Source organism: Pelodiscus sinensis, chromosome 1, assembly GCF_052426305.1.
Source record: "Pelodiscus sinensis isolate ZL-2025 chromosome 1, ASM5242630v1, whole genome shotgun sequence".
Lineage (NCBI taxonomy): Eukaryota > Metazoa > Chordata > Testudines > Trionychidae > Pelodiscus > Pelodiscus sinensis.
The window spans coordinates 352,162,925-352,186,121 of record NC_143052.1 but is presented as its reverse complement, the minus strand read 5'-3'; the positions used below and the strand labels follow the sequence as shown (position 1 = coordinate 352,186,121).

The window sequence follows — 23,197 nt, the reverse complement described above, 5'->3', positions numbered from 1 at the left end:
TTTCGACATAAGTGCTGTGTAGACGCTCCCAAATTCAAAATAAGTTACAAAATTGACGTAGCTCCCTGAGAGGGAACTTGGCCAAGGAGAGAGCACTGCTTGGCCATGGAATGATAAGACTTTTGGTGTAAGGAACTGTACAGACTAGGCATGTCCAACAAACTTGGAAAGAGCACCCTGGGTTCATGAAGAGGTAGACTTTCCCCCATCTTGTCATGCAGTTTTAATGACAGTGGCCCCAAGCAATCACCTTCTGTGGGTCAATTTGCCCACTTTGTCACGAAGCTCTTTGGTTTTGACCCCATAAATGATGGGGTTCAGCATGGGAGGGAGGAGGAAATAGAGGTTGGCCAAGATGATGTGAACATGGGGAGCGATGCCCTGACCGAACCGATGTGTCAGAGAAGAGAAGAGAAAGGGAGTATAGGACGTCAGTATCACACAGAGGTGGGTGGTGCAGGTGTTGAGGGCTTTCTGGTGGGCTTTCTTGGAGGAGATTCGGAAGATGGCCCTGAGGATCAGACCATAGGACAGAGCAATGAACGTTAGATCTAACGCAGTGACTATAAGCACTATCACCAAGCCGTATGTCCTGTTGACAGTCATGTCCCCACAGGACAGCTTCACCACGGCCATGTGCTCACAGTACGTATGGGCGATCATGCGGTTGGCACAGAATGGCTCCCTGCTGAAGAACACGGGCAGGGGCAGCATTATGAGAATAGATCTCACCAAACCCACCAGCCCCAGCTTAGCTACTCGTGCGTTGGTGAGGATTGTGGGGTATCTCAGTGGGTTACATATGGCAACGTAGCGATCGAAGGCCATCAAGACCAGTGTGGCTGACTGGATAACAGAAGTTGCATAAAGCAAGAACATCTGGGTGAGGCAGCCACCCACCGTAATTTCTTTTACATTGAACCAAAATATACACAAGGCCTTAGGCACAACAGAGGTGGACATGGCGATGTCCATGATTGCCAGCATGCAGAGCAGCAGGTACATCGGCTGGTGCAGGGTCTGCTCTTTTACCACAACAAAGAGAAGAGTGAAATTTCCCAAGAGGCCGACAATATAGATCATCGAGAAAGGGATGGAAATCCAGAGGTGGGCCTCTTCAAGGCCAGGGATCCCCATGAGGATAAATGTTGAAGGTTCAGACTGGGAGTGATTGAAAGCTGCCATGATGTGATGTGTGAGTCGATTGGGTTCAGAAATTGTCAAGGTGCCTATGAAGGGAGAATAGCACAGTGAAGCGGGTTATACATGTTTGAAAAAATACAGTCAATATTTTATAGTAATTAACAATCTAGAAAGGGGTTGTACAGTGAGGAGTAAGCAAAAACAGACAGCAGTAGACAATTTAGGTCATTGGCAAGTCCAAAGAAGTTCTCAAAGGAAGCCTAGCAAGCCAAGTGAATGGGAAGCATTCTCATAGATAAACTTTTATATCAATAACTGCAGATTGAATGTCCATGGGTGCAGAGATGGATCTTAAACTCCTCAAGTAGACAACACAGCTTTATATTGTCACATGTAATGTGTTTAATGTGTAGTGTCAACATAAACGTTAAACAACTGTAACTCTGCCAATCATCCTTCTCTTGTGATCGTATCTGCTGTCAAGACAGAAATAGATCAGAAGGATCCCTGGGATTCAGCATGATCACACTGTTGCTTTTAGTAGTTAGAATATAGATTGTGTTATGATCAATGAATTAAAAGTTAATACAAATAGAAGCTTTGTATTGAAATAGATCGATATCTTTTGTATGGACAATTGTAATCCTGTTTCCACATGTGAAATGGTTGTGTAGTTCCTGGAGGGTGAGGGGAGTGGATGAGTTTGAAATGTGAGTGTCTGGAGAAGAGGTCGTACCATCAATTGGGCCCAATACAAAGCCGACCGATGGAGGACATATGGACGGCCTTGGAGTGTTAAGAAGAAAACAAACTTTTACAAACAAGACAGCCTTGAAATACAGTCAGTTCCCAAGTTACGAACAGTCGAGTTATGACCGTTCGCCTTTACAACCAAAGCTCCAATGGAGAGATTATAAAGGCAGTCCCCGAGTTACGAACACGACCCGCACTTACGAACAACGCGGTTACTATGTAAATCAGTGGGGTCCGAGTTACAAACAGATTGAGTTATGGCCAAGTGTTTGGTCTGTAACTCGTTCATAACTCGAGGAGAGGCTGTAACCCTGGGAAGGAGGCACCAACATACTGATGTCAGATGGCAAAGAAAAATGACTTTCAGATAAACAGATGTTAAAATGTATGCATCTGACAATATGGGTCTTTGCCCACAAAAGCTTATGCTCCAATAAATGTATTAGTCTATAAGGTACCACAGGACTTCTAATTATTTATGCAGCTGTTAATATGGTGATTAACAAAGAACTGACACTGCAAAATGCATAGGCCTCAGTGGAAGAAAAGTCCTATAAAAGATGGGGCATCTTGCATGAATGTCCAGGTCTCATCTTGTCAAATTTGGAGCATCGGTCCAGACCAAGAGAAGCCTACGCTCTGACTCCTCACATTAGACTCACCTGGCCATTGTGATATTGTGAGCAACAGACTGGTAACTTTAAGCAATGACAAGACTACATATGTGTGTGTTTGTGTCTTTATGTGTGCGTATGTGTATGAATATACTTATAACAGCGTAATGTTACATTGTCAATAAATGTGGCATTTTGCCTTACCCCATAAAATGATCCTGTGAAATTCTTTCAAATATAACACTCAGACAGCTAGTGAAATCCTAATTTAACTGTAAGAACTCAGGACTGGGAGCTAGGCAGCTCTGTAAAACCCTGCTCACCATGCAAGTATGGGCAAACACTACACAAAATGTGATCAAGGAGGTGTGGGATGGGGAATCACACAGAAGTGCAACATCATGAGATCAGTTAGTTAGTGTCTTTTCTTCCCCTGTAGACTCTTCTGTATGATATCCGTATCCCCCAGGATTTTTCAGGAATAGAGGGGTTCAGACAAGGGCAACAAGTCTGATCAAGTATAGGAGAGGTAGCCGTGTTAGTCTGAATCTTCAAGAACAATGAGAAATCCTGTGGCACCTTAGTGACTAACAGATTTATTGGAGCATAAGCTTTCGTGGGTAAAGACCCACTTCGTCAGTTGCAAGTCTGATCAAGGGCAGGTTACATGCCAACATGATCAGACGTACAGTCGACATCAATCCAAGGGTTAATCCAGGGTCCTCTTCAGTTGAGCCTCTTCAATGACCAGGAGGATAGGTTTTGTTTCATCATCAGCAAATTTGTGGACATAGACAGTTGGAGAATTGGGCCAAAAAAATCTGATGGGGTTCAACAGGGACAATATAGAGTCTTGTAGTGAGGATGGAAGAATCCCAAGCATTGCTACTGGCTGGGGACCAATTGTCTAAGCAGCAGTTCTGGAGAAAAGGACCTGGGGGATTACACATGGAGACATGGAGGGAGATGCTGAAAATATGTCAGCAACGTGCCCTATATTTGGCTGCCTGAGTAGGGGAGCATTGCCAGTAGTTCGAGGGAAGTGGTTATTCCCCTCTATTTGGCACTTGTGAGCCTAGAGTATTGCATCCAGTTTTGGACCATCCACTAAAGAAAGGCTCCAAAGATGTAACAGAATCATAGAACACTTGTACTGGAAGAGCCCTCAAGAGGTCATCAAGTCCAGTCCCTTGTCCTTACGGCAGGACCAAGTACCATCAACATCATCCCTGATAGATGTCTATCAAACCAGCTCTTAAATACCTCCAGTGATGGAGATTCCTCAGTCTTCCAAGGTAATGTATTCCACTGTTTAACCACACCGACAATTAGGAATTGTCCCCTTACTGCAATTTAAGCCCATTGCCTCTTGTCTTATCATCAGAAGCCAAGGAGAAGAACTTTTCTCACTCCTCCTTGTATCACCCTTTTAGATATTTGAAACTGCCATAATGTCCCCTCTCTTTTTTTTTTCTAAACTAAAAAGCCCAATTCTTTCAGTCTTCTCTCATAGCTCATGATTTTCTAAACCTTTCATCATTTATGTTGCTCTTCTGTGGACCTTTTCCAGTTTCTCCACATCGTTCTTGAAATGCAGTGCCCAGAACTGGACTCAATACTCCAACTGACATCTAATCAGTGCAAAGCAGAGCAGAAGACTCCCTCAAGGGAGGAGGGATAGCTAAGTGGTTTGAGCATTGGCTTGCTAAACCCAGGGTTGTGAGTTCAATCCTTGTAGAGGCTATTTGGGTGAAAAATTTGTCTCATATCATGCTCACAACATCCTGTTAATGCCTCCCAGAACCATGTTTGCTTTTTTGCAACGGTGTCGCACTGTAGACTCATATTTAGCTTGTGGTCAGTGACTGGGAGTCTCACTGTTGACTCATATTTAGGTTGTGGTCCACTATGACCCCTAGATCTCTTTCTGCAGTACTCCTTCCAAGACAGTCCTGATTCTCACTTAGCTCATAGCCTCAACTATCTTTTTTGGCAACGAATCTTTTAGTTTCATTAAGGCTTTCAGCAAAAAGAACAGTTGTTTATCCTCCTGCAAAGTTCCCTCTATATTTTCCATCTCTGTGTGGAATATATTTTATTATATGCACTGAGGTGTGTGCAGATGTGAACCACCACTACAAACACAGGCTGCTGGCTGTTGTTTCTCTACTAATGAGCTGGGCAGAACCTGCAACTTTCCTGGTTGGCTGGGTGATCCAATGGGTGAAAGTTGTTGTTAAAGAAATTCTGACAGGAAATAAGGTATAATTTTTTTAAACGGTGAGTGTAATTAACATACGGGCCCCAATTTTCCTCTAATGGAGGCCAGTCTCAATCTGGAGTGACCCAGAAAAGAGAGACGGGAATCTGGCCAGAATCTTGTTGTGAACCCTCTGGCAAAAGTGATACCCATGGCGGAGACTTTTGCTGCTCTTCCTAACAAGGCAGTGAAGTTGCTGAATTGGAGAACAGCAGCAAACGAGAGGAAAAAAATCCCACACCTTCCCCCCTCTTCCAAACCAAAAAGGCTGCAGGGATAAATACAAGAACACCAGAGTGACAAATAATTGTTATTTAGTCTAAATTATTTATAATAATTTTGTAGAGTCAATTTTACCAGGGTTTTCTGACAATACTAAATCTTTCACGCTTCCGTGCTAGTGAACTCTTGTCCAGATTTTTTTAATTGAACCCTTGAAGCGTTCGTGAGCCCTTAGTACTAACATTATTTTAGAAAGAGGCAACTCACCAAAATCCCCTTTGACGGAGAAAGATGATTTCCTTACGGCGACAGAAAGGCAGAGCCCCGGGAATCAGCTATTGAATCTCACATGTCTGAACCTTGGTGTGCTGCAAAGCGACTTTTATATTTCTCCTGTAGAATCCCTGCAGACTCATTGGTTTGCCAAGCATCCAGGACAATTCCCATGGCTCCATGACCAGTAGGAAGAGCAGAAAAGAGACCCTGGAGATCTTCAGCCAAAGAGCCTCTACCAGGAGTGAAGAAAAGCTTTGCCAATAACGGGGGCTTAGATGGTCAGGGCAAAATGAGTGTTGCAGTGCTGATAGAGTGGTCCGTCATACTGAAACTCCAGAGGGAAATTAAGAGCCACATTTTCATCATACTCATTTATCCATCAGCATTTCTGTGTTGCTGACCCTTGTCATAGAATCCGAGCGTCTTCTCCTTCTCTCCTGGTGGATGAGTCCTGGGCTGAACCCCTGAAAACACAACATGTGATGGGAAGGCTTTTGTACATGTCTGTTTCAAACAAAGTAATAACCCTTCTCTGTGCCGGAATACAGCACAGATGGTCCCGCTTATCAGATCCCTCACTCTTGTGTTCTTTCTTTCTGAAGTACCTCGCCACTTTCGGAAGACAGGGTACAGAACTAGATGGACCATTGCTGTGATCCGATACGGCCAGTCTTTGGTTCTTATCTCAATCTCCTATTTCTTCTCCAGTTACAGGAACTCATTACTGATGGAATTCCTAAGCATCACTACCGTGAATGGTCTATGCCACTGACCCTGCAGACATGTTACTAACAATAGCACTCAGTCACCCAGTTTGAATGCTCACAGCTGGGCTCCTTTGTCTGAGTAGTCTCCTTGTATCTGTTTTGTGTTTAGCAAATTCTTCTAGCAAACACCTGCAAAGTGCTGAGATGATTGCTTGACTACAGAATGTATTGGACTATATCCATTGTCTGAGTTGATTGCTCTTGCAATTTTCTCCCAGTAGGTCTGGAAAACATCAAGACTTCTTCTCCAGCAGCAGTGAAAAGGGAGAAAACGTGGAGGTTTGAGGTACCTCCCAGATAGCAAAGGAAGTGAGGGAAGAGTTGGGTCCTAATGTGTGCACACCAAGGCTGACCAGTTGACCTGCTTTGCCCCTCCCTCAAAGTGGGGATAGTAGGTTGACATGATGAATGTGGTTAACCAGACTAGATCTCAGTTTTTCATGTGTTACAAGTCAAGTGAAGTGAACCCTGCCATGCAAATTTGTACCCATCTTAGGAAAACTGGGCATGGTCTCTGTGTTATGTGTGTCACTGTGTGTCATCTCAGGCCAGAGCCACTCTGACAATCCACCACGAACAGACTTTATTCTGTAAATGCCATGGAAAAGGATTAAGTCCTGCAGCTTCCTCTCTGGTTTCTTGCTATATGCTCCCCACTCAGCGAATGCTGAGGCCTCTTCCTGGTAGAGCAAAGGGTACCTCCCGGTAGGAGTCAGAAGTTCTCTTGACATGCCACCACATCTTACAGTTCTTAGGGCTGCTGTTAAATATGCTGGACCTTGTCTAAATGCGCGGTACCTTTCGTGAGCGTACGTATTTCTGTTGCAAGGTTCAAGCTGCTGTCATTGAATCCCATCTTAGAGTGACTGTTGAGACTTGTGTTTGGGAGTAGTTAGCTGCTGTGCAGGTTTGGGGAATGCTGGGATATCTTGAGGTGCTGTGGCTTCTGCTAAGACAGATGCAATGATACTGACTTCCACCAGGAATTAATTGTGGAAGCCTGCTATTTGTTTTCTTTGTATTGCTGAAAGGAAATTAACCTTTAAGGACTTGCTATGTTACAAGTGAGGAACATTGGAGCAATATGGAAAAGTTACTAGCCCTATATGTACTGTTAAGCCAACTTGTCTTAGAATGAAAATTGTGCCCACCAGGAAATAATGTGATCCAGGTGGAATACTATTGCCTGGCTGGATTTGATTGGCCAAGAGATGCATCTTCTGATGGGCCCACATCATATGGATGTGTGTTTGTATCTGCCTTCAGCTATAGATGCACTGGTGGAGCACAAGGGAGAGCTTGGGTATTTGCAGTATGTAGTCAGGGCTAATAAGGATGTGCTGATACAAGGTCCTGTCCTTTCAAAGCGGTTATTCACGTGGGGGAGCAGGATGAGATAGGCTGTATGTGTTCCTCTGAGACTTGCAATGGTAGTAGAGTGAAAGCCTGGAACATGGTGGCTGTGTCTAGACTGGCCAGTTTTTCCGGAAAATCAGCCGTTTTTCCGGAAAAACTGGCCAGCTGTCTACACTGGCTGCTTGAATTTCCGCAAAAGCACTGACTTCCTACTGTAAGAAATCAGTGCTTCTTGCGGAAATACTATGCTGCTCCCATTCGGGCAAAAGTCCTTTTGCGCAAAAGGGCCAGTGTAGACAGCCCAGATTTGTTTTCCGCAAAAAAGCCCCGATCACGAAAATGGCGATTAGGGCTTTTTTGTGCAAAAGCGCATCTAGATTGGCCACGGATGCTTTTCTGCAAAAAGTGATTTTGTGGAAAAGCATCCGTGCCAATCTAGATGCTCTTTTCTGAAAATGCTTTTAACGGAAAACTTTTCCATTAAAAGCATTTCCGGAAAATCATGCCAGTCTAGACGTAGCCAGAGACTAGTAAAATATCTGAGGTCTAAACAGCAGTGTGTGAACCAAAGTCAGGTCAGCTATAAAAGCAGATGCTCCCAAGTTCACCGTCCAGTACATGACCTTGTCAATGCTGTTGTTGTTGGTGTCCCATGTGTTAGCTAAATACCTAACTCTATTCTAGCTGTTGCAAATCCATCTCAATGTAGTAGAGGATAAGACGCTTTGACGAAATAAGGAATTGCAATGTTTTGTGCAAGATACCAGGAACAAAGGGAGCCAGGAAATAGTGTCACGAAGCACAGAAGTGGAGGCAAGTTATTAATTGCAATTGTTTGTCTCAGTCTAAGTCATGGGATCATAGGTCCTGGCAGGGGCCTCAAGATGTCCTCACGCTGGACATGAGTGCAATGGACTGGACCAAGGTATTATCTGCACCATCGCATATCTCTAACATGCTCATTACAATTTCTAATGATGGAGATTCCAAAGCCTCCCTATGCAATTTATTCTAGTGATTAAGCATCCTGGCAGTCCCTAATGTCCACCCTATACCTCGGTGAGGAATGGGAGAGGTACTACCCTTTTCTGGATATCCCAGGTACACAGTTCACTAATTAGCCTGAAAGGGTGTATCTAGACTACCTAGTTTTGTCGACAAAAGTGGACTTTTGTCGACAAAACTATACCAGCGTCTACATTACCGCTGAGTTCTGTCGACATAACGTCGACAGAACTCAGCAGTTTTGTCAACGCTGGTATACCTCATTTTACGAGGCATAACACCTTCTGTCGACAGAACTCTGTCGACAGAAGGTGTTATTGCCTGTAACATTGCATTCAGACTACGGAGTTCTGTCGACAAAGCAGCTTGCTTTGTCGACAGAACTCAATGTGTCTGGACGCTCTTTGTCGACGGAAGTTTTGTCGACAGTATCTTCCGTCGACAAAACGCAGTAGTCTAGACGTACCCTAAGGGTTAACCCCAGAGACACCGGGTTCCTAAGGAGTCTGCAGGCAACGTTGTCAGGGAGCCAGGAGAGCTAATAACACCAGAGCATATTTTTAATTGAAAAGCAGGACCTCCCTGCTGCAGTCTTCATGTGACCTGAGCAAAAGCTAAGGGTTAAGGGTTAAGCTGTGGCGGTGGTGGGGAACCATGGAGTTTCTAATGCTATCCATGGCCAGGGAAGGACTAAACCATGGAAGAACAGATACATGAGTAGAACAGGGAATGTAAGTCAGACGCATTCAGGTTATTTTCTTTGTCGGGGGGTTGTTTGAATGGCTCTGCTGAGGCCATCCTCAGGAGCTTTTAAACTGAATCCCATGGGAGCAATTCTCTGTATTTTAACCTTGTCTTATTTTAAATTGCTCTGTAAATGAGTAATGTAATTGTATAATACAAGAGTAATGTAATTGTATAATAATTATATATAGGTAATATCTATATTTTGGGTCAAATTAATTTGTTACTATTTGTTTCTGAAAATCTGTGTTTCATCTTTCCTTTGTTTGTTGGAAGTAAAATGCTTCTGCTGCTGGTCATGGAAATCATTAGTAACTACATTCAGTCATTTTGTTCGCTGATATAAAATGGTCACAACAAATTTTGTGTCACTGCACTAACACAAAAAAAAGTTTTTGAAAAGCTTCTCTTGCATCTTATCGAACATTTTTTTTTATTAATTTCATCTGGGAAAGCAAATTTTCAAGTACAACATTGCTAAGAGTTAGTGACAGCAACAACAGAATAAATAAGCCAAGGTCATTGAAGACTTTGTCCCCAGCAGCATCTGTATATTTGAGACCTTCAACCCATAACTGTTAAACTTAGTTATCCTCCATATGAGGCCAGACAACCATACAGAACTCTCCACAGCTCCTCAAACTGTCCATGGTTTCCATAAAACAATGGCAAAAATGAAACATCCCTCAATCTTGCTGATGCAGAACTCAGCATAGCAGAAGAACTTAAGGGATTCAATCTTGTGGGGCATTTGGTGGGAATATCTTTTTCACAAACTGGGTTGGCAAATCCAAACATCCACTTTTGACATTGTCCACAAATAGAACAGTGTTTTCATGGTTCCAGCTGAAATGTGACACCCAAATCGACTGCACAAATCAGTAAGTAATTTGACTCCAAAGCAACATTGTAGCATTACACAATTATTACCAAAAAGCTCTACACGAATGTCCTCAACTTCTGCATCAGCTTTTCCGGTGTTAGCAGGTACCAACTGAACATTTTGGCTTATCCTCCAGCAATGTTCCCTCTAATTGGTTTTTTTTCCATCTGTGTGTGGAATACATTTTATTATGTGCACTGATGTATGAGCAGATGTGAACCATCAGTATGAATATAGGCTGTGGGCGCTATGGTTGCTCTACAAATGAGCTGGGCAGCACCTGCAACTTTCCTGGTTGGCTGGGTGATGACAATACAGAAAGAGATCAGACCGAAATGGTCAGCCAGTAGGAACTCAGCCACGGAGAGAGCACTAGTTGGGCATGGCGTGATAAGGCCTAAGGCACTGTTCAGTCTGTGAACTTCCACAATGCTACGCTCAGCCAACCTGGGCCAGAGACTTCTTCATTAATGTAGAGTTCCCCTTTCCTCCTCTTGTCATGCAGGTTTATCATCAATGATTTATCATGTGATCATTTTCTGCAGGCGTATTTGCACACTTTGTCACGAAGCTCTTTGGTTTTGACCCCATAAATGATGGGGTTGAGCATGGGAGGGAGGAGGAAATAGAGGTTGGCCAAGATGATGTGAACATGCGGGGCAATGCCCTCACCAAACCGGTGTGTCAGAGAGGAGAAAAGAGAGGGAGTATGAGACGTCAGTATCACACAGACGTGGGCAGTGCAGGTGTTGAGGGCTTTCTGGTGGGCTTTCTTGGAGGAGATTCGGAGGACAGCCCTGATGATTAGACCGTAGGACAGGGCAATGAGTATCAGATCTAATCCGATGACTACGCATACAACCACCAAGCCGTACGTCCTGCTGACTGTGATGTCCCCGCACGATACCTTTGCCACAGCCATGTGGTCACAGTACGTGTGGGTTATAACGGAGTTGGCACAGAACGGCTGCCTCCTGAGGAGCAGGGGCATGGGCAGAATGAAGAGGACAGCTCTTACCAAACCCGCTAGCCCTAGCTTAGCGATTCGTGCATTGCTGAGGATGGTGGTGTAGTTCAAAGGGTAACATATGGCAACATAACGATCCAAGGCCATAAATACAAGGATGGCCGAGTGCATCACAGAAGCTGCATGAAGGAAGAACATCTGGGTGAGGCAGCCACCCACTGTAATGCCTTTTAAATTGAACCAAAATATGCCCAGTGCCTTTGGCACGACAGAGGTAGAGGTGCCGATGTCGGTGAGCGCCAGCATGCAGAGCAGCAGGTACATCGGCTTGTGCAGGGTCTGCTCTTTGCCTACCACAAAGAGAACTGTGACATTACCCAGCAGGCTGATGACATAGATCATAGAGAATGGGATGGAAATCCAGAGGTGGGCATCTTCAAAGCCAGGGATCCCCATCAGGATAAATGTTGAAGGTTCAGACTGGGTGTGATTGAAAGCTGCCATGATGTGATTTGTGAGTTGATTAGGCTCAGAAATTGTCAAGGCGCCTGTGAAGGGAGAACAGCACAGTGAAAGGGCAGGGGAGGGGGTTACAAGTTTTAAAATAGCATGTTAAATCGTTTATAGTTAATACGAGTCTAGAAATGGAGGGGATTTGAGCAGTGACGCGTAAACATTGACAAATGGCACCAGATTATTTAGGCCATTGTCGAGTCCAGAGAGGTCCTCAGAGGGAGCCAGTGAAGCCAGGTAAATGGGCAACCTATGGGCACATGGACTTTGATGTCCAGAACTGAAGTTTGGCTACCCATTGGAGGGAAGAGCTTGAAGCTGTAAGAAGGCAGGATGGGGAGCTGAGCAGCATGCCCCCCCCCCCCCAGCTCACCGTTCAAACATGTAGAGCTCCTACGCAAAACACTGAAATCCAGGAGGTGTGGGATGGGGAATCATATTGAAAATATAACATCACGAGGTCAGTCAGTTGACATGTTTCTCCTTCTAGACTCCTTGGTGTGGTATCCTTCTCACCCAGGACATTGCAGAAGTAGAAGGGTTCAGGCAAGGGCAACAAGAAGGATCAATGGTCCAGGGGTACTGCCAATATCAAGCAGAGCTCTGGGGCCAATGCTGGGACCTGTTATGTTCAACCTCTTCAGTAATGGGATGGGACTGGACCATCAGCAAGTTTATTTTAAAATCACGTGCTAGTATAGACCAGTCTACAGTGACACTGCATCCAGAACAGCTAACGTGATCCCGGGATGACAACTAGGGGAATCTCAAGGAAAGTTCAAGTCATTATTTTACCTCTGTATTTGACACTGCTCTGACTGCTGCTGGAATCCAGTGTCCAATTCTGATGCCAAACATTCAAGATGTACGTTGATTCACTGAAAAGATTCTGAGAAGAATCACAATAATTAAAATATTAGAAAACCAGCCTTAGACTAACATAACATAAGATAAGAACATAACATAAGAATGGCCGTACTGGGTCAGACCAAAGGTCCATCTAGCCCAGTATCCTGTCTGCCGACAGTGGCCAGCACCAGATGCCCCAGAGAGGGTGGACCGAAGACAATGATCAAGCGATTTGTCTCCTGCCATCCCTCTCAAGCCTCTGACAAACAGATTGACTCAACAAGCTCAATTTGTTTAGTTTATCAGCGAGAATGAAGGGGTGACTTAATAAGTCTGTATGGGTACGTCTAAGCTACGGGATAAGGTTGAATTAAGATACACAACTTCAGCTACGTTAATTCCGTTGCTGAAGTCGAAGTAGCTTAACTTGACTTTTGGCGCTTTCCACGCCGCAGGAAGTGGATGGGAGTGTTCTCTCTCTTCGACTTCCCTTCCTCCTTGTAGGAGGAGGACTACCGACATCAACAGGAATGCCCCTCTCAGTTCGAATTAGCGTGCCTTCAAGAGACCTGCTAATTTGAATCCTGGAAGATTGACAGTGGCAGCAACCTACTCTAAGTATCTACACACAGAACGATATTTACGGATATGCTTTTCAGCCCTACCATACAGATGTGTAACATGATCCAATGGGTGGAAGTTGAAGTTAAAGAACCTCTGGAAGGTCCTCGTCCATTCGTCATCACTGGTCTGCGTTACTCAGACGTGGTGATCACCATGGTCCCTTCTGGCCTTGCAATCTATGAACATGTCCCCAGGAGTTAGCTGGAGACATTTTGCCTGCTCGCTCGTTCCTTAGGTTATTGAAGACATTCTGTTCTATTTGTGACCGTGGTGAATTTATCCCCCGGGGAGGAAGTGTCATGTGACCGTGAAAACATTACATGGAGTATGTATTTCACGAGTCTCATGGGACAGCACAATGACGAGCGTTACAGAACAATAATATTTTGGGAAAAAACTCACCTCCCCCAACCTGAGATAAGTTCGGGGCACCCAGGCTGCAGTTCTGTGACTTTCCAGGCAAAAGAGACCCTGAAACTCCCACACACACACTTGGGACAGGAGTGGGCCCAATAGAGGCTTTGGACCAATAATCGGAAAGAAAATTTTCAGTGTCAACAGTGCTGCCAGCTTGTCTGTGTACCTACCAGTCACTCACCACTCCCATACCGTTCGCCTGTCCCTGTACACCCTAGTGCCTTCTACACAACCCCCAGGACCGTGTGTCTGTCTCTGTACAACCCACTGCCTGCCACACAACACAAGCACTGCTCACCTATTCCTGTACCTCCCACTGCCTGTCACACCACACCAAGCACTGCTCGCTTGTCTCTCTCTACACCCCATTGCCTGCCACACAATGCAAACACTGCTCACCTGTGCTTGTACACCCCATTGCCTGCCCCACAACACAAGCACTGCTCGCCTGTTCCTGTACCCCCCACTGCCTGTCACACCACACCAAGCACTGCTCGCTTGTCTCTCTCTACACCCCATTGCCTGCCCCACAACACAAGCACTGCTCGCCTGTTCCTGTACCCCCCACTGCCTGTCACACCACACCAAGCACTGCTCGCTTGTCTCTCTCTACACCCCATTGCCTGCCCCACAACACAAGCACTGCTCGCCTGTTCCTGTACCCCCACTGCCTGTCACACCACACCAAGCACTGCTCGCTTGTCTCTCTCTACACCCCATTGCCTGCCCCACAACACAAGCACTGCTCGCCTGTTCCTGTACCCCCCACTGCCTGTCACACCACACCAAGCACTGCTCGCTTGTCTCTCTCTACACCCCATTGCCTGCCACACAATGCAAACACTGCTCACCTGTGCTTGTACACCCCATTGCCTGCCCCACAACACAAGCACTGCTCGCCTGTTCCTGTACCCCCCACTGCCTGTCACACCACACCAAGCACTGCTCGCTTGTCTCTCTCTACACCCCATTGCCTGCCCCACAACACAAGCACTGCTCGCCTGTTCCTGTACCCCCCACTGCCTGTCACACCACACCAAGCACTGCTCGCTTGTCTCTCTCTACACCCCATTGCCTGCCCCACAACACAAGCACTGCTCGCCTGTTCCTGTACCCCCACTGCCTGTCACACCACACCAAGCACTGCTCGCTTGTCTCTCTCTACACCCCATTGCCTGCCCCACAACACAAGCACTGCTCGCCTGTTCCTGTACCCCCCACTGCCTGTCACACCACACCAAGCACTGCTCGCTTGTCTCTCTCTACACCCCATTGCCTGCCCCACAACACAAGCACTACTCGCCTGTTCCTGTACCCCCCACTGCCTGTCACACCACACCAAGCACTGCTCGCTTGTCTCTCTCTACACCCCATTGCCTGCCCCACAACACAAGCACTGCTCGCCTGTTCCTGTACCCCCCACTGCCTGTCACACCACACCAAGCACTGCTCGCTTGTCTCTCTCTACACCCCATTGCCTGCCCCACAACACAAGCACTGCTCGCCTGTTCCTGTACCCCCACTGCCTGTCACACCACACCAAGCACTGCTCGCTTGTCTCTCTCTACACCCCATTGCCTGCCCCACAACACAAGCACTGCTCGCCTGTTCCTGTACCCCCCACTGCCTGTCACACCACACCAAGCACTGCTCGCTTGTCTCTCTCTACACCCCATTGCCTGCCCCACAACACAAGCACTACTCGCCTGTTCCTGTACCCCCCACTGCCTGTCACACCACACCAAGCACTGCTCGCTTGTCTCTCTCTACACCCCATTGCCTGCCCCACAACACAAGCACTGCTCGCCTGTTCCTGTACCCCCCACTGCCTGTCACACCACACCAAGCACTGCTCGCTTGTCTCTCTCTACACCCCATTGCCTGCCCCACAACACAAGCACTGCTCGCCTGTTCCTGTACCCCCCACTGCCTGTCACACCACACCAAGCACTGCTCGCTTGTCTCTCTCTACACCCCATTGCCTTCCTCATAATGCAAACACTGCTCACCTGTGCTTGTACACCCCACTGCCTGCCACACAACACAAGCACTGCTCGCCTGTTCCTGTATCCCCCACCGCCTGTAACACCCCACCAAGCACTGCTCGCTTGTCTCTCTACACCCCATTGCCTTCCACACAACTCCCAGCACTGCTTCTCTGTCCTTCCACAGCCTGTTCCCAGCGCCCACAACCCCCAGCACTGCCCACATGTCCCTCTACACCCTGTTCCCTGCCCACATTAATCCCCAGCACTGGCCAGTTGTTCCTGTCCATCCCCCACAGCCACAGTTTCCAGCCCTGCCACACAGTGATACCCCTCACTCTGAACCCAAACCAGGTGCCAGGCCCTCAGAGGCAGCTCGCAGCAACGTCTCCTCAGACCAGGTGAAAGTCAGGGTCTGCCTGCACTGGGGAGAAGGGGGAGACCCGCCTGACCTGTTTCTGCAGGGATGAAGGGAACCCCAGCCGCAGCTAGGCCCATGCAAGGGAGGAGAGAGGGGCAGACCTGGCAGGAGGCAGAGCGGACGTGCAGATGAAAGGGGACAATGTGGGGATCTCTTCCTCACAACGACACAAGCGTTACCGCGTTGCAGCCCGGTAGAGAACCAGACAGCCCTTCCTGGGGCTGCTTGTCCACGCTGGCAATGGCTGACGTTGACCCGAGGCTGCAGTGGGGTTTCTCCTGGGAGGAAGGACACTGTACATGGGGTCAGAGACAATTTCCTACAGGGTGGTCCATGATACATCAGTCTGAGACACTTCAATGCCCACAGGGACTTGTTCCGACTCTGATTTCTGCAGGAGGGTGTCTGTTCCACCCAGCTTCAGGACTCCATGTCACTGCGATCTGGAATAGTGCACAACCCCTGTCACTCTCTCTCTCTCTCTCTCTCTCAGACACACACACAATCCATGTCACTGCAATCTGGAATAGTGCACAACCCCTGTCACTCTCTCTCTCTCTCTCAGACACACACACAATCCATGTCACTGCAATCTGGAATAGTGCACAACCCCTGTCACTCTCTCTCTCTCTCTCTTAGACACACACACAATCCATGTCACTGCAATCTGGAATAGTGCACAACCCCTGTCTCTCTCTCTCTCTCTCTCTCTCTCTCTCTCTCTCTCTCTCTCTCTCTCTCTCATACACACACACACACACACAATCCATGTTACTGCAATCTGGAATAGTACACAACCCCCGTCACTCACTCTCTCTGTCTCTCTATCTCTCTATCTCTCACACACACACACATACTCCATGTCACTGCGATCTGGAATAGTGCATAACCCCCATCTCTCTCTCTCTCTCACTCACTCACACACACACACACACACTCCATGTCACTGCGATCTGGAATAGTGCATAACTCCCATCTTTCTCGCTCTTTCTCTCTTTCTCTCTTTCTCTCTCTCTCTCTCTCTCTCTCTCTCTCTCTCTCTCTCACACACACAGACATACTCCATGTCACTGCGATCTGTAATAGTGCACAACCCTCATATCTCTCTCTCTCTCTCTCACACACACACACACACACTCCATGTCACTGCGATCTGTAATAGTGCACAACCCTCATCTCTCTCTCTCTCTCTCTCTCTCTCTCTCACACACACACACACACACACACTCCATGTCACTGTGATCTGTAATAGTGCACAACCCTCATATTTCTCTCTCTCTCTCTCTCTCTCTCTCTCTCTCTCTCTCTCTCTCTCACACACACACACACACACACACACTCCATGTCACTGCGATCTGTAATAGTGCACAACCCTCATATCTCTCTCTCTCTCTCACACACACACACACACACACACACTCCATGTCACTGCGATCTGTAATAGTGCACAACCCTCATCTCTCTCTCTCTCTCTCTCTCTCACACACACAATCCATGTCACTGCAATCTGTAATAGTACACAACCCCTGTCACTCTCTCTCTCTCTTTCTCTCTCTCTCTCTCTATCTCTCTCTCACACACACACTCCATGTCACTGCGATCTGTAATAGTGCACAACCCTCATATCTCTCTCTCTCTCTCTCTCTCTCTCTCTCTCTCTCTCTCACACACACACACACACACACACACACGATTTCAAGCACCACCTGGTTTCTTCTAAGCTAGAAACACACTTTTATTATTACTGCCTTTTGATGCTTCTCACCCTCTCTGGAACCAGAGATACAGGGTGCTGTACGGACTCCTCCCCTCTGCATTTTTTTTTAACTAAAGTTCTATGACTGCGAGTTTGAGATTCCAGCAACTTTCTGTCCATTCTTCTGTGGTGTAAATGAACCTGCTCGTCCTTCGAGTCCACAGGACGACTCCATTTGAAGTCACCTAAGGTTCATGGCGGGCATAAGCTAGTCAGTGTTTAACTTTCTGCTTGAGCTGTGGAAATCAGGACTTCTGGTCCTGCTACAGAGAACATAAGAACGGCCAGACTGGGTCAGGCCAAAAGTCCATCCAGCCTGGTGTCCTTCGGCTCACAGTGGCCAGTGCCAGGTGCCCCGAGGGAGTGAACAGAACAAGGAATCCTCAAGTGATCCCTCCCCTGTCATTCATTTCCAGCCTCTGCCAAATAGGCTACGTCTAGACTGCCCATGCAAAAAATGAGATTTACAAGATCTGTCAAAAAGGGTATCTTTTCGACAGATCCGCATCTAGACTGCTGCTTTTTGTCGACAAAGCTCCGTGTCGAAAAAAGCGGTGGCCATGTTTATGCTAATGAGGCGCAGGATATTTAAATCCTGGCTTCATTAAAAATTTCAGTGTGCCTAATCTACATCCCTCTGTCGACAGAGGGATGCAGTTTAGACACACCCATAGAGTCTAGGGACACAATTCCTACCCCTCCTGGCAAATGAAAGACATGTGGTGGTCTGAGACTGGGCCTGAAAGCTGGGGATTTCAAAACAGGTGGACCCTGTTTTTGCTCTAAGGAAGTTCCAATGTCAATCTGGAATGACTCAGTGAAGAGAGACCCGATTTTCATCAGTGCGCAATCTGTTTTTGTGGTGAAACCTCTGGTAAAAGAAAGACTCACAGCAGAGACTGTTGCTGCTCTTCCTAACAAGGTAGTGATGTTGCAGAATTGGAAAATCTGAGCAAAGGAGGGAAATATCATACCACTCCCCTCCCCCTCCAAAAAAAGAAGATAGATAGATAGATAGATAGATAGATAGATAGATAGATAGATAGATAGATAGATAGGGTGTATGGGGATGGATGGATAGATAGATAGATGGGGAGTATGGGGATAGATAGATAGATAGATAGATAGATAGATAGATAGATAGATAGATAGATAGATAGATAGATAGGGTGTATGGGGATGGATGGATAGATAGATAGATAGATGGGGGAGTATGGGGATAGATAGATAGATAGATAGATAGATAGATAGATAGATAGATAGATAGATAGATAGATAGATAGATAGATAGATAGATAGATAGATAGATAGATAGATAGATGGGGTATATGGGGATAGATAGATAGATACAGGGTGTGTGTGGGGATGGACAGATGAATAGATGGATAGATAGAGGGGTTGTATGGGGATAGATAGATAGAGGCAGTGTATGGGGATGGATAGATAGATGGAAAGACAGACAAACAAATACAGGAATGACAAATAATTCGTATTTAGTCTAAATTATTTATAATACTTTTGTAGTGTCAATTTTACCAGGTAAATCCTGGATGTTCCTGACAATGCTAAACATTTCAAGCTGCAGTGCTAGTGAACTCCAACCCAGATGTTTTTTAGACTTGAACCCTTGAAGCAATCACGAGCCCTGAAAACGAACTTTATGTTAGAAACTGGCAACTCACCGAAACCCCCGTCAGCAGAGGAGAAAACAGGAAGGCAGAGCCCCAGGAACCAGTTGCTAAATCTCACATGTCTGAACCTCAGCGCGCTGGAAAGTGACCTTTTTGTTTCTCTCATAGAATCCCTGCAGACTCTCAGGTTTGCCAAGTCTCCAGGACAATTCCCGTGGCTCCATGACCAGGAGGAAGAACAGAAAAGAGACCCTGGAGATCTTAGCTGGAGAGCATCCCCGAGGAGTGAAGAAAAGATTTGCCGATAACAGGAGCTCAGTTGGTCAGGGGAAACTAAGTATTGCAGCATTGATTGAGTGGTCTGGCATACTGAAACCCCAGAGAGGAGAGGTAGAGCCAAGTTTTCATCATACTCGTTTATCCATCAGCATTTCTGTGCTGCTGTCCGTTGTCATAGAATCTGAGGATCTTCTCCTCCACTCCTGGCAGTTGAGTCCTGGACTGAACCCCTGAAAACACAACATACGATGGGGAAGCTTTTGCACGTGGCTATTTGATACAGAGTAATAACCCTTCTCTCTGCCGGAGGGCAGCACCGATTGTCCCTGCTTATTGAATCCCTCACTAATTGCCCTGTTGTATTCGTTCTCTTCTTTCTTTCGGAAGCACCTCACCATGGTCAAGTAAACTAGATGGGCCATTGCGCTGATCTAACGTGGCAGGTCTTTGGTTCTCATCGGAGTCTCCTTTTTCTTCTCTGGATGCTGGAACTCATGGTTGACAAGTGTCACTACCTCATATGGTCCCTGCCACTGAACCAGTCATTTAAGCTGTGTAGTTCCCAGGGCTGCTATTGGAGCATGTTGGTCCTTGGATTATAGATGCCTTGAGGAACATGAGGGGAGAGCTGGGGTGTATGTGGCAAGTAGACAGGGATAACTCATAGTGCTCCTCTCTAGGGGCTCTACAAGGTTCAAGCCTCTCCTTTCAAGTAGGTTATTAATGTGGGAGAGCAGGATGAGAGGGGCTTTAGTCTAGGACTTGGGTTGGTGGTTGGTGTATCTGGGAGGGTGGGAGGGTCCAGGAGCAGAGATGAGGGTGCAGGGTCTAGGCAGGAGGTGGCCATGGGGCTGGAGCACCAGCTCCCAGTCTCGGGGGCCAGATCCAGGCAAGTCCCCACCTCTGCCCTCTGGTCCCCCACCTCTGCCCTCTGGGAAAGCAGTTGTTCCTCCCCTCGCTCTGCCTGCAGATCTAAAGCAGCTGCCCCTTCCTTCAGCTCCCAGCTGTTAGGTGCATGTGAAGCTTGTTTGCCTCTCCTTGTCTCCAGCTCCAGAGGACACCTGGGCAGGGTCAGGGAAGCAACTCAGCAGCCCAATCCTATAGGGACCGCATGGGATGGTGCGTCGGTAGCCACTCCCTGGCAGGAAACTGAGGCGTATGTGAACCTCTGTGCCCCATCTCACCTGCCTACAGGGGAGAGATGGGAGCAAGCTGCAGTGCCCCACGTTAGCATGTTGTTTGCTCCCATGGAACTAAGCTTCACGTCTGTGCCAGGGAAGACAATGGAACAAGTAATTAAGGAATTCATCTGCAAATATCTGGAAGATAATAAGGTGATAGATAACAGCTAGCATGGATTTGTAAAGAACAAATCATGTCAAAGCAATCTGATAGCTTTCTTTGATAGGATAACAAGACTTGTGGATATGGGAGAAGTGGTGGACGTGGTATATCTAGACTTTAGCGAGGCATTTGTTACTGTCTTGCACGACCTTCTTATCAATAAACATTAGGGAAATGCAACTTAGCTGGGGCTACTATAAGATGGATGTATAGCTGGCTGGATAACAATTCTCAGAGAGGAGTTATTAACAGTTCACAACCATTCTGGAAAGGTATAACAAGTGGGGTTCCGCAGGGGTCTGTTTTGGGACCAGTTCTCTTCAATATCTTCATAAATGTTTTAGATGATGGCATAAAGCTGTGCTGTCCGGCGATCTGCGCATGTGGAGATCGTTCTGCGCATGCGTGGATCGCCTGAACCCGGCTCTTCCGGTTTGTAATCTACTTGCCACGGGCAAGTAGATTACATAGTTTGTCCAGCCCTGCTTATTAGGTTTGCAGAGGATACCAAGCTGGGAGGGTTGCAAGTGCTTTAGAGGATAGGGTCATAATTCCAAATGATCTGGACAAACTGGAGAAATGGTCGGAGGTCAATAGGATGAAGTTGACTAAGGATGAATGCAAAGTTCTCCACATAGAGAAGAACAATCAGTCTCACAGATACAGAATGGGAAGTGATTGTCTAGGAAAGGGTACGGCAGAAAGGGATCTAGGGGTCATTGTGGACCTCAAGCTAATTATGCGTCAACAGTGTGACATCATTGCAAAAAAAGCAAACGTTATTCTGGGCTGGGCCTTCAATGTGTGCCTGTGTACTGATGGTTTCCTCCACTGGGCCCTCTGCCCATGGCCCCACCTTGCTCTCCCCAACTGCTCATTCTGCTCGGCTACTGTGTTATTGTGGCAAGGCCAGATTTCACCATCCTCCCTCTGTCCCCTCCACTTCCTTCTCTACCTCAGCTGGCCTGCACTTCCTCAGCTCATGGCTCTGATGTACCCCAGTTCCCCAGCTCTGCTTCAGTGCTGCTGCTCTGTCTCTGTCCAAGCTATGGTTCTTCTGGGCTGTTTCTTTGGCCGCAGTTCTGTGATTGCCAGCTCTCTACTGCATTAATAACCCAAAGTCGCTTACAAACTAAGCCAACAGTATCCCGATCTATTTATTGGGAAAAAAAGCAGGGTCACTGTTTCACCCTGCTCTGGACTCCTCTGTGCAGTGTAGAGTGCCATCCTCACATAGGAAATTGAAAAATAAGAGTGTGCAGAGAATGATCAAGGGTCTGGGGAAACTCTCTGAGATTGTTGTCTAACAAAATATCTGAAATAGGGAGTTCTGGCTGGGATAGACGCGGAGAGATAGCCGTGTTAGTCTATAACAACAACAAAAACCCTTAGAAAACAACAATGGTCCTGTAGCACCCTAGAGAATGTCTACACTATGGGATAAGGTTGAATTAAGATACGCAACTTCAGCTATGTTAATTGTGTAGCTGAAGTCAAAGTAGCTTAACTCGGCTTTTGGCGCTGTCCACATTGCAAGACTTCTAAGGGAGCACACTCTCCCTTCGACTTCCCTTCCTCCTCATGGGAGCATGACTATCAGCATCGACCAGAGCACCCCTCTCTATTTGAATTAGCTGTCTTTACTAGACCCACTCATTCAAACCCTGGAAAATCGACAGCGGCAGCTTCAATTTTCTCCATAGTGAAAACATACCCTTCAAGACTAACAGAAATATGTAAATAGTATCATGAGCTCCTGGGGATACAACCCACTCCTTTGGATGACCAATATGGAGTAAAAGCGGCGAGGAGTCCTGTGGCAGCTTATAGACCAGGCATGTCTAAGGTCTGGCCCATGGGCCAATTGCAGCCCGTGTTCCGGTATAATACGGCCCCACAGGTAATTTGGCAATATCTATCTTTTATGGCCCCCAACGAATCCCCGAGCGCCGCTCAGGATTAAAGATGAGCTCGGGCGTGTTCGCAGCTCCACGTACCCGAACCCGCCGGGAAGCTGACAGCGCGCAGCGCTAATCACAGGTACTGAGACATTTTCCCGGTCCGCAGCTGCAGAGATCGGGAAATGTCTCAGTACCTGTGATTGGCGCTGCACGCTGTCAGTTTCCTGACGGGCTTGGGCACATGGAGCTGCGAACACGCCCGAGCTCATCCTTAGACTCTTCACCACACACAGCCACAAAGGCAAGAGAATTCTTGTTGGGCAGTGTATTAGTGCTCGGACGAACACACTTAGATCAAAACCTCTGGCATATGATCCCTTCCCCTTCTGGTCAATTTCAAAAATGGCGACTGTAAATAAGAGAAGGAAAGTTGACAGTGAGGGCCGCCGCTTCCAGGACAGGTGGAAAGTGGAATATTTCTTCACTG

At 46.9% G+C, this 23,197-nt stretch overlaps 2 protein-coding genes across 2 annotated transcripts; both read right to left on the bottom strand.

Moving 5' to 3' along the window:
- Positions 1–246: 246 nt before the first annotated feature.
- LOC102457065 (olfactory receptor 52P1-like) lies at positions 247–1,221 on the bottom strand. The gene has a single exon (XM_006112083.3). It carries the CDS (start codon positions 1,183–1,185, stop codon positions 247–249), a length of 939 nt encoding a protein of 312 aa, XP_006112145.3. The 5' UTR covers positions 1,186–1,221.
- Positions 1,222–10,555: 9,334 nt separating this feature from the next.
- On the bottom strand, positions 10,556–11,509 carry LOC102457315 (olfactory receptor 52P1-like). Its single transcript, XM_006112084.3, has one exon. The coding sequence runs from the start codon at positions 11,492–11,494 to the stop codon at positions 10,556–10,558; it is 939 nt and encodes a 312-aa protein (XP_006112146.2). The 5' UTR covers positions 11,495–11,509.
- Between the last annotated feature and the right edge of the window lie 11,688 nt (positions 11,510–23,197).

Coding starts and splice junctions, on each gene's coding strand:
- LOC102457065 (XM_006112083.3), bottom strand. CDS start 1,185: ATGGCAGCTTTCAATCACTCCCAGTCTGAACCTTCAACATTTATCCTC.
- LOC102457315 (XM_006112084.3), bottom strand. CDS start 11,494: ATGGCAGCTTTCAATCACACCCAGTCTGAACCTTCAACATTTATCCTG.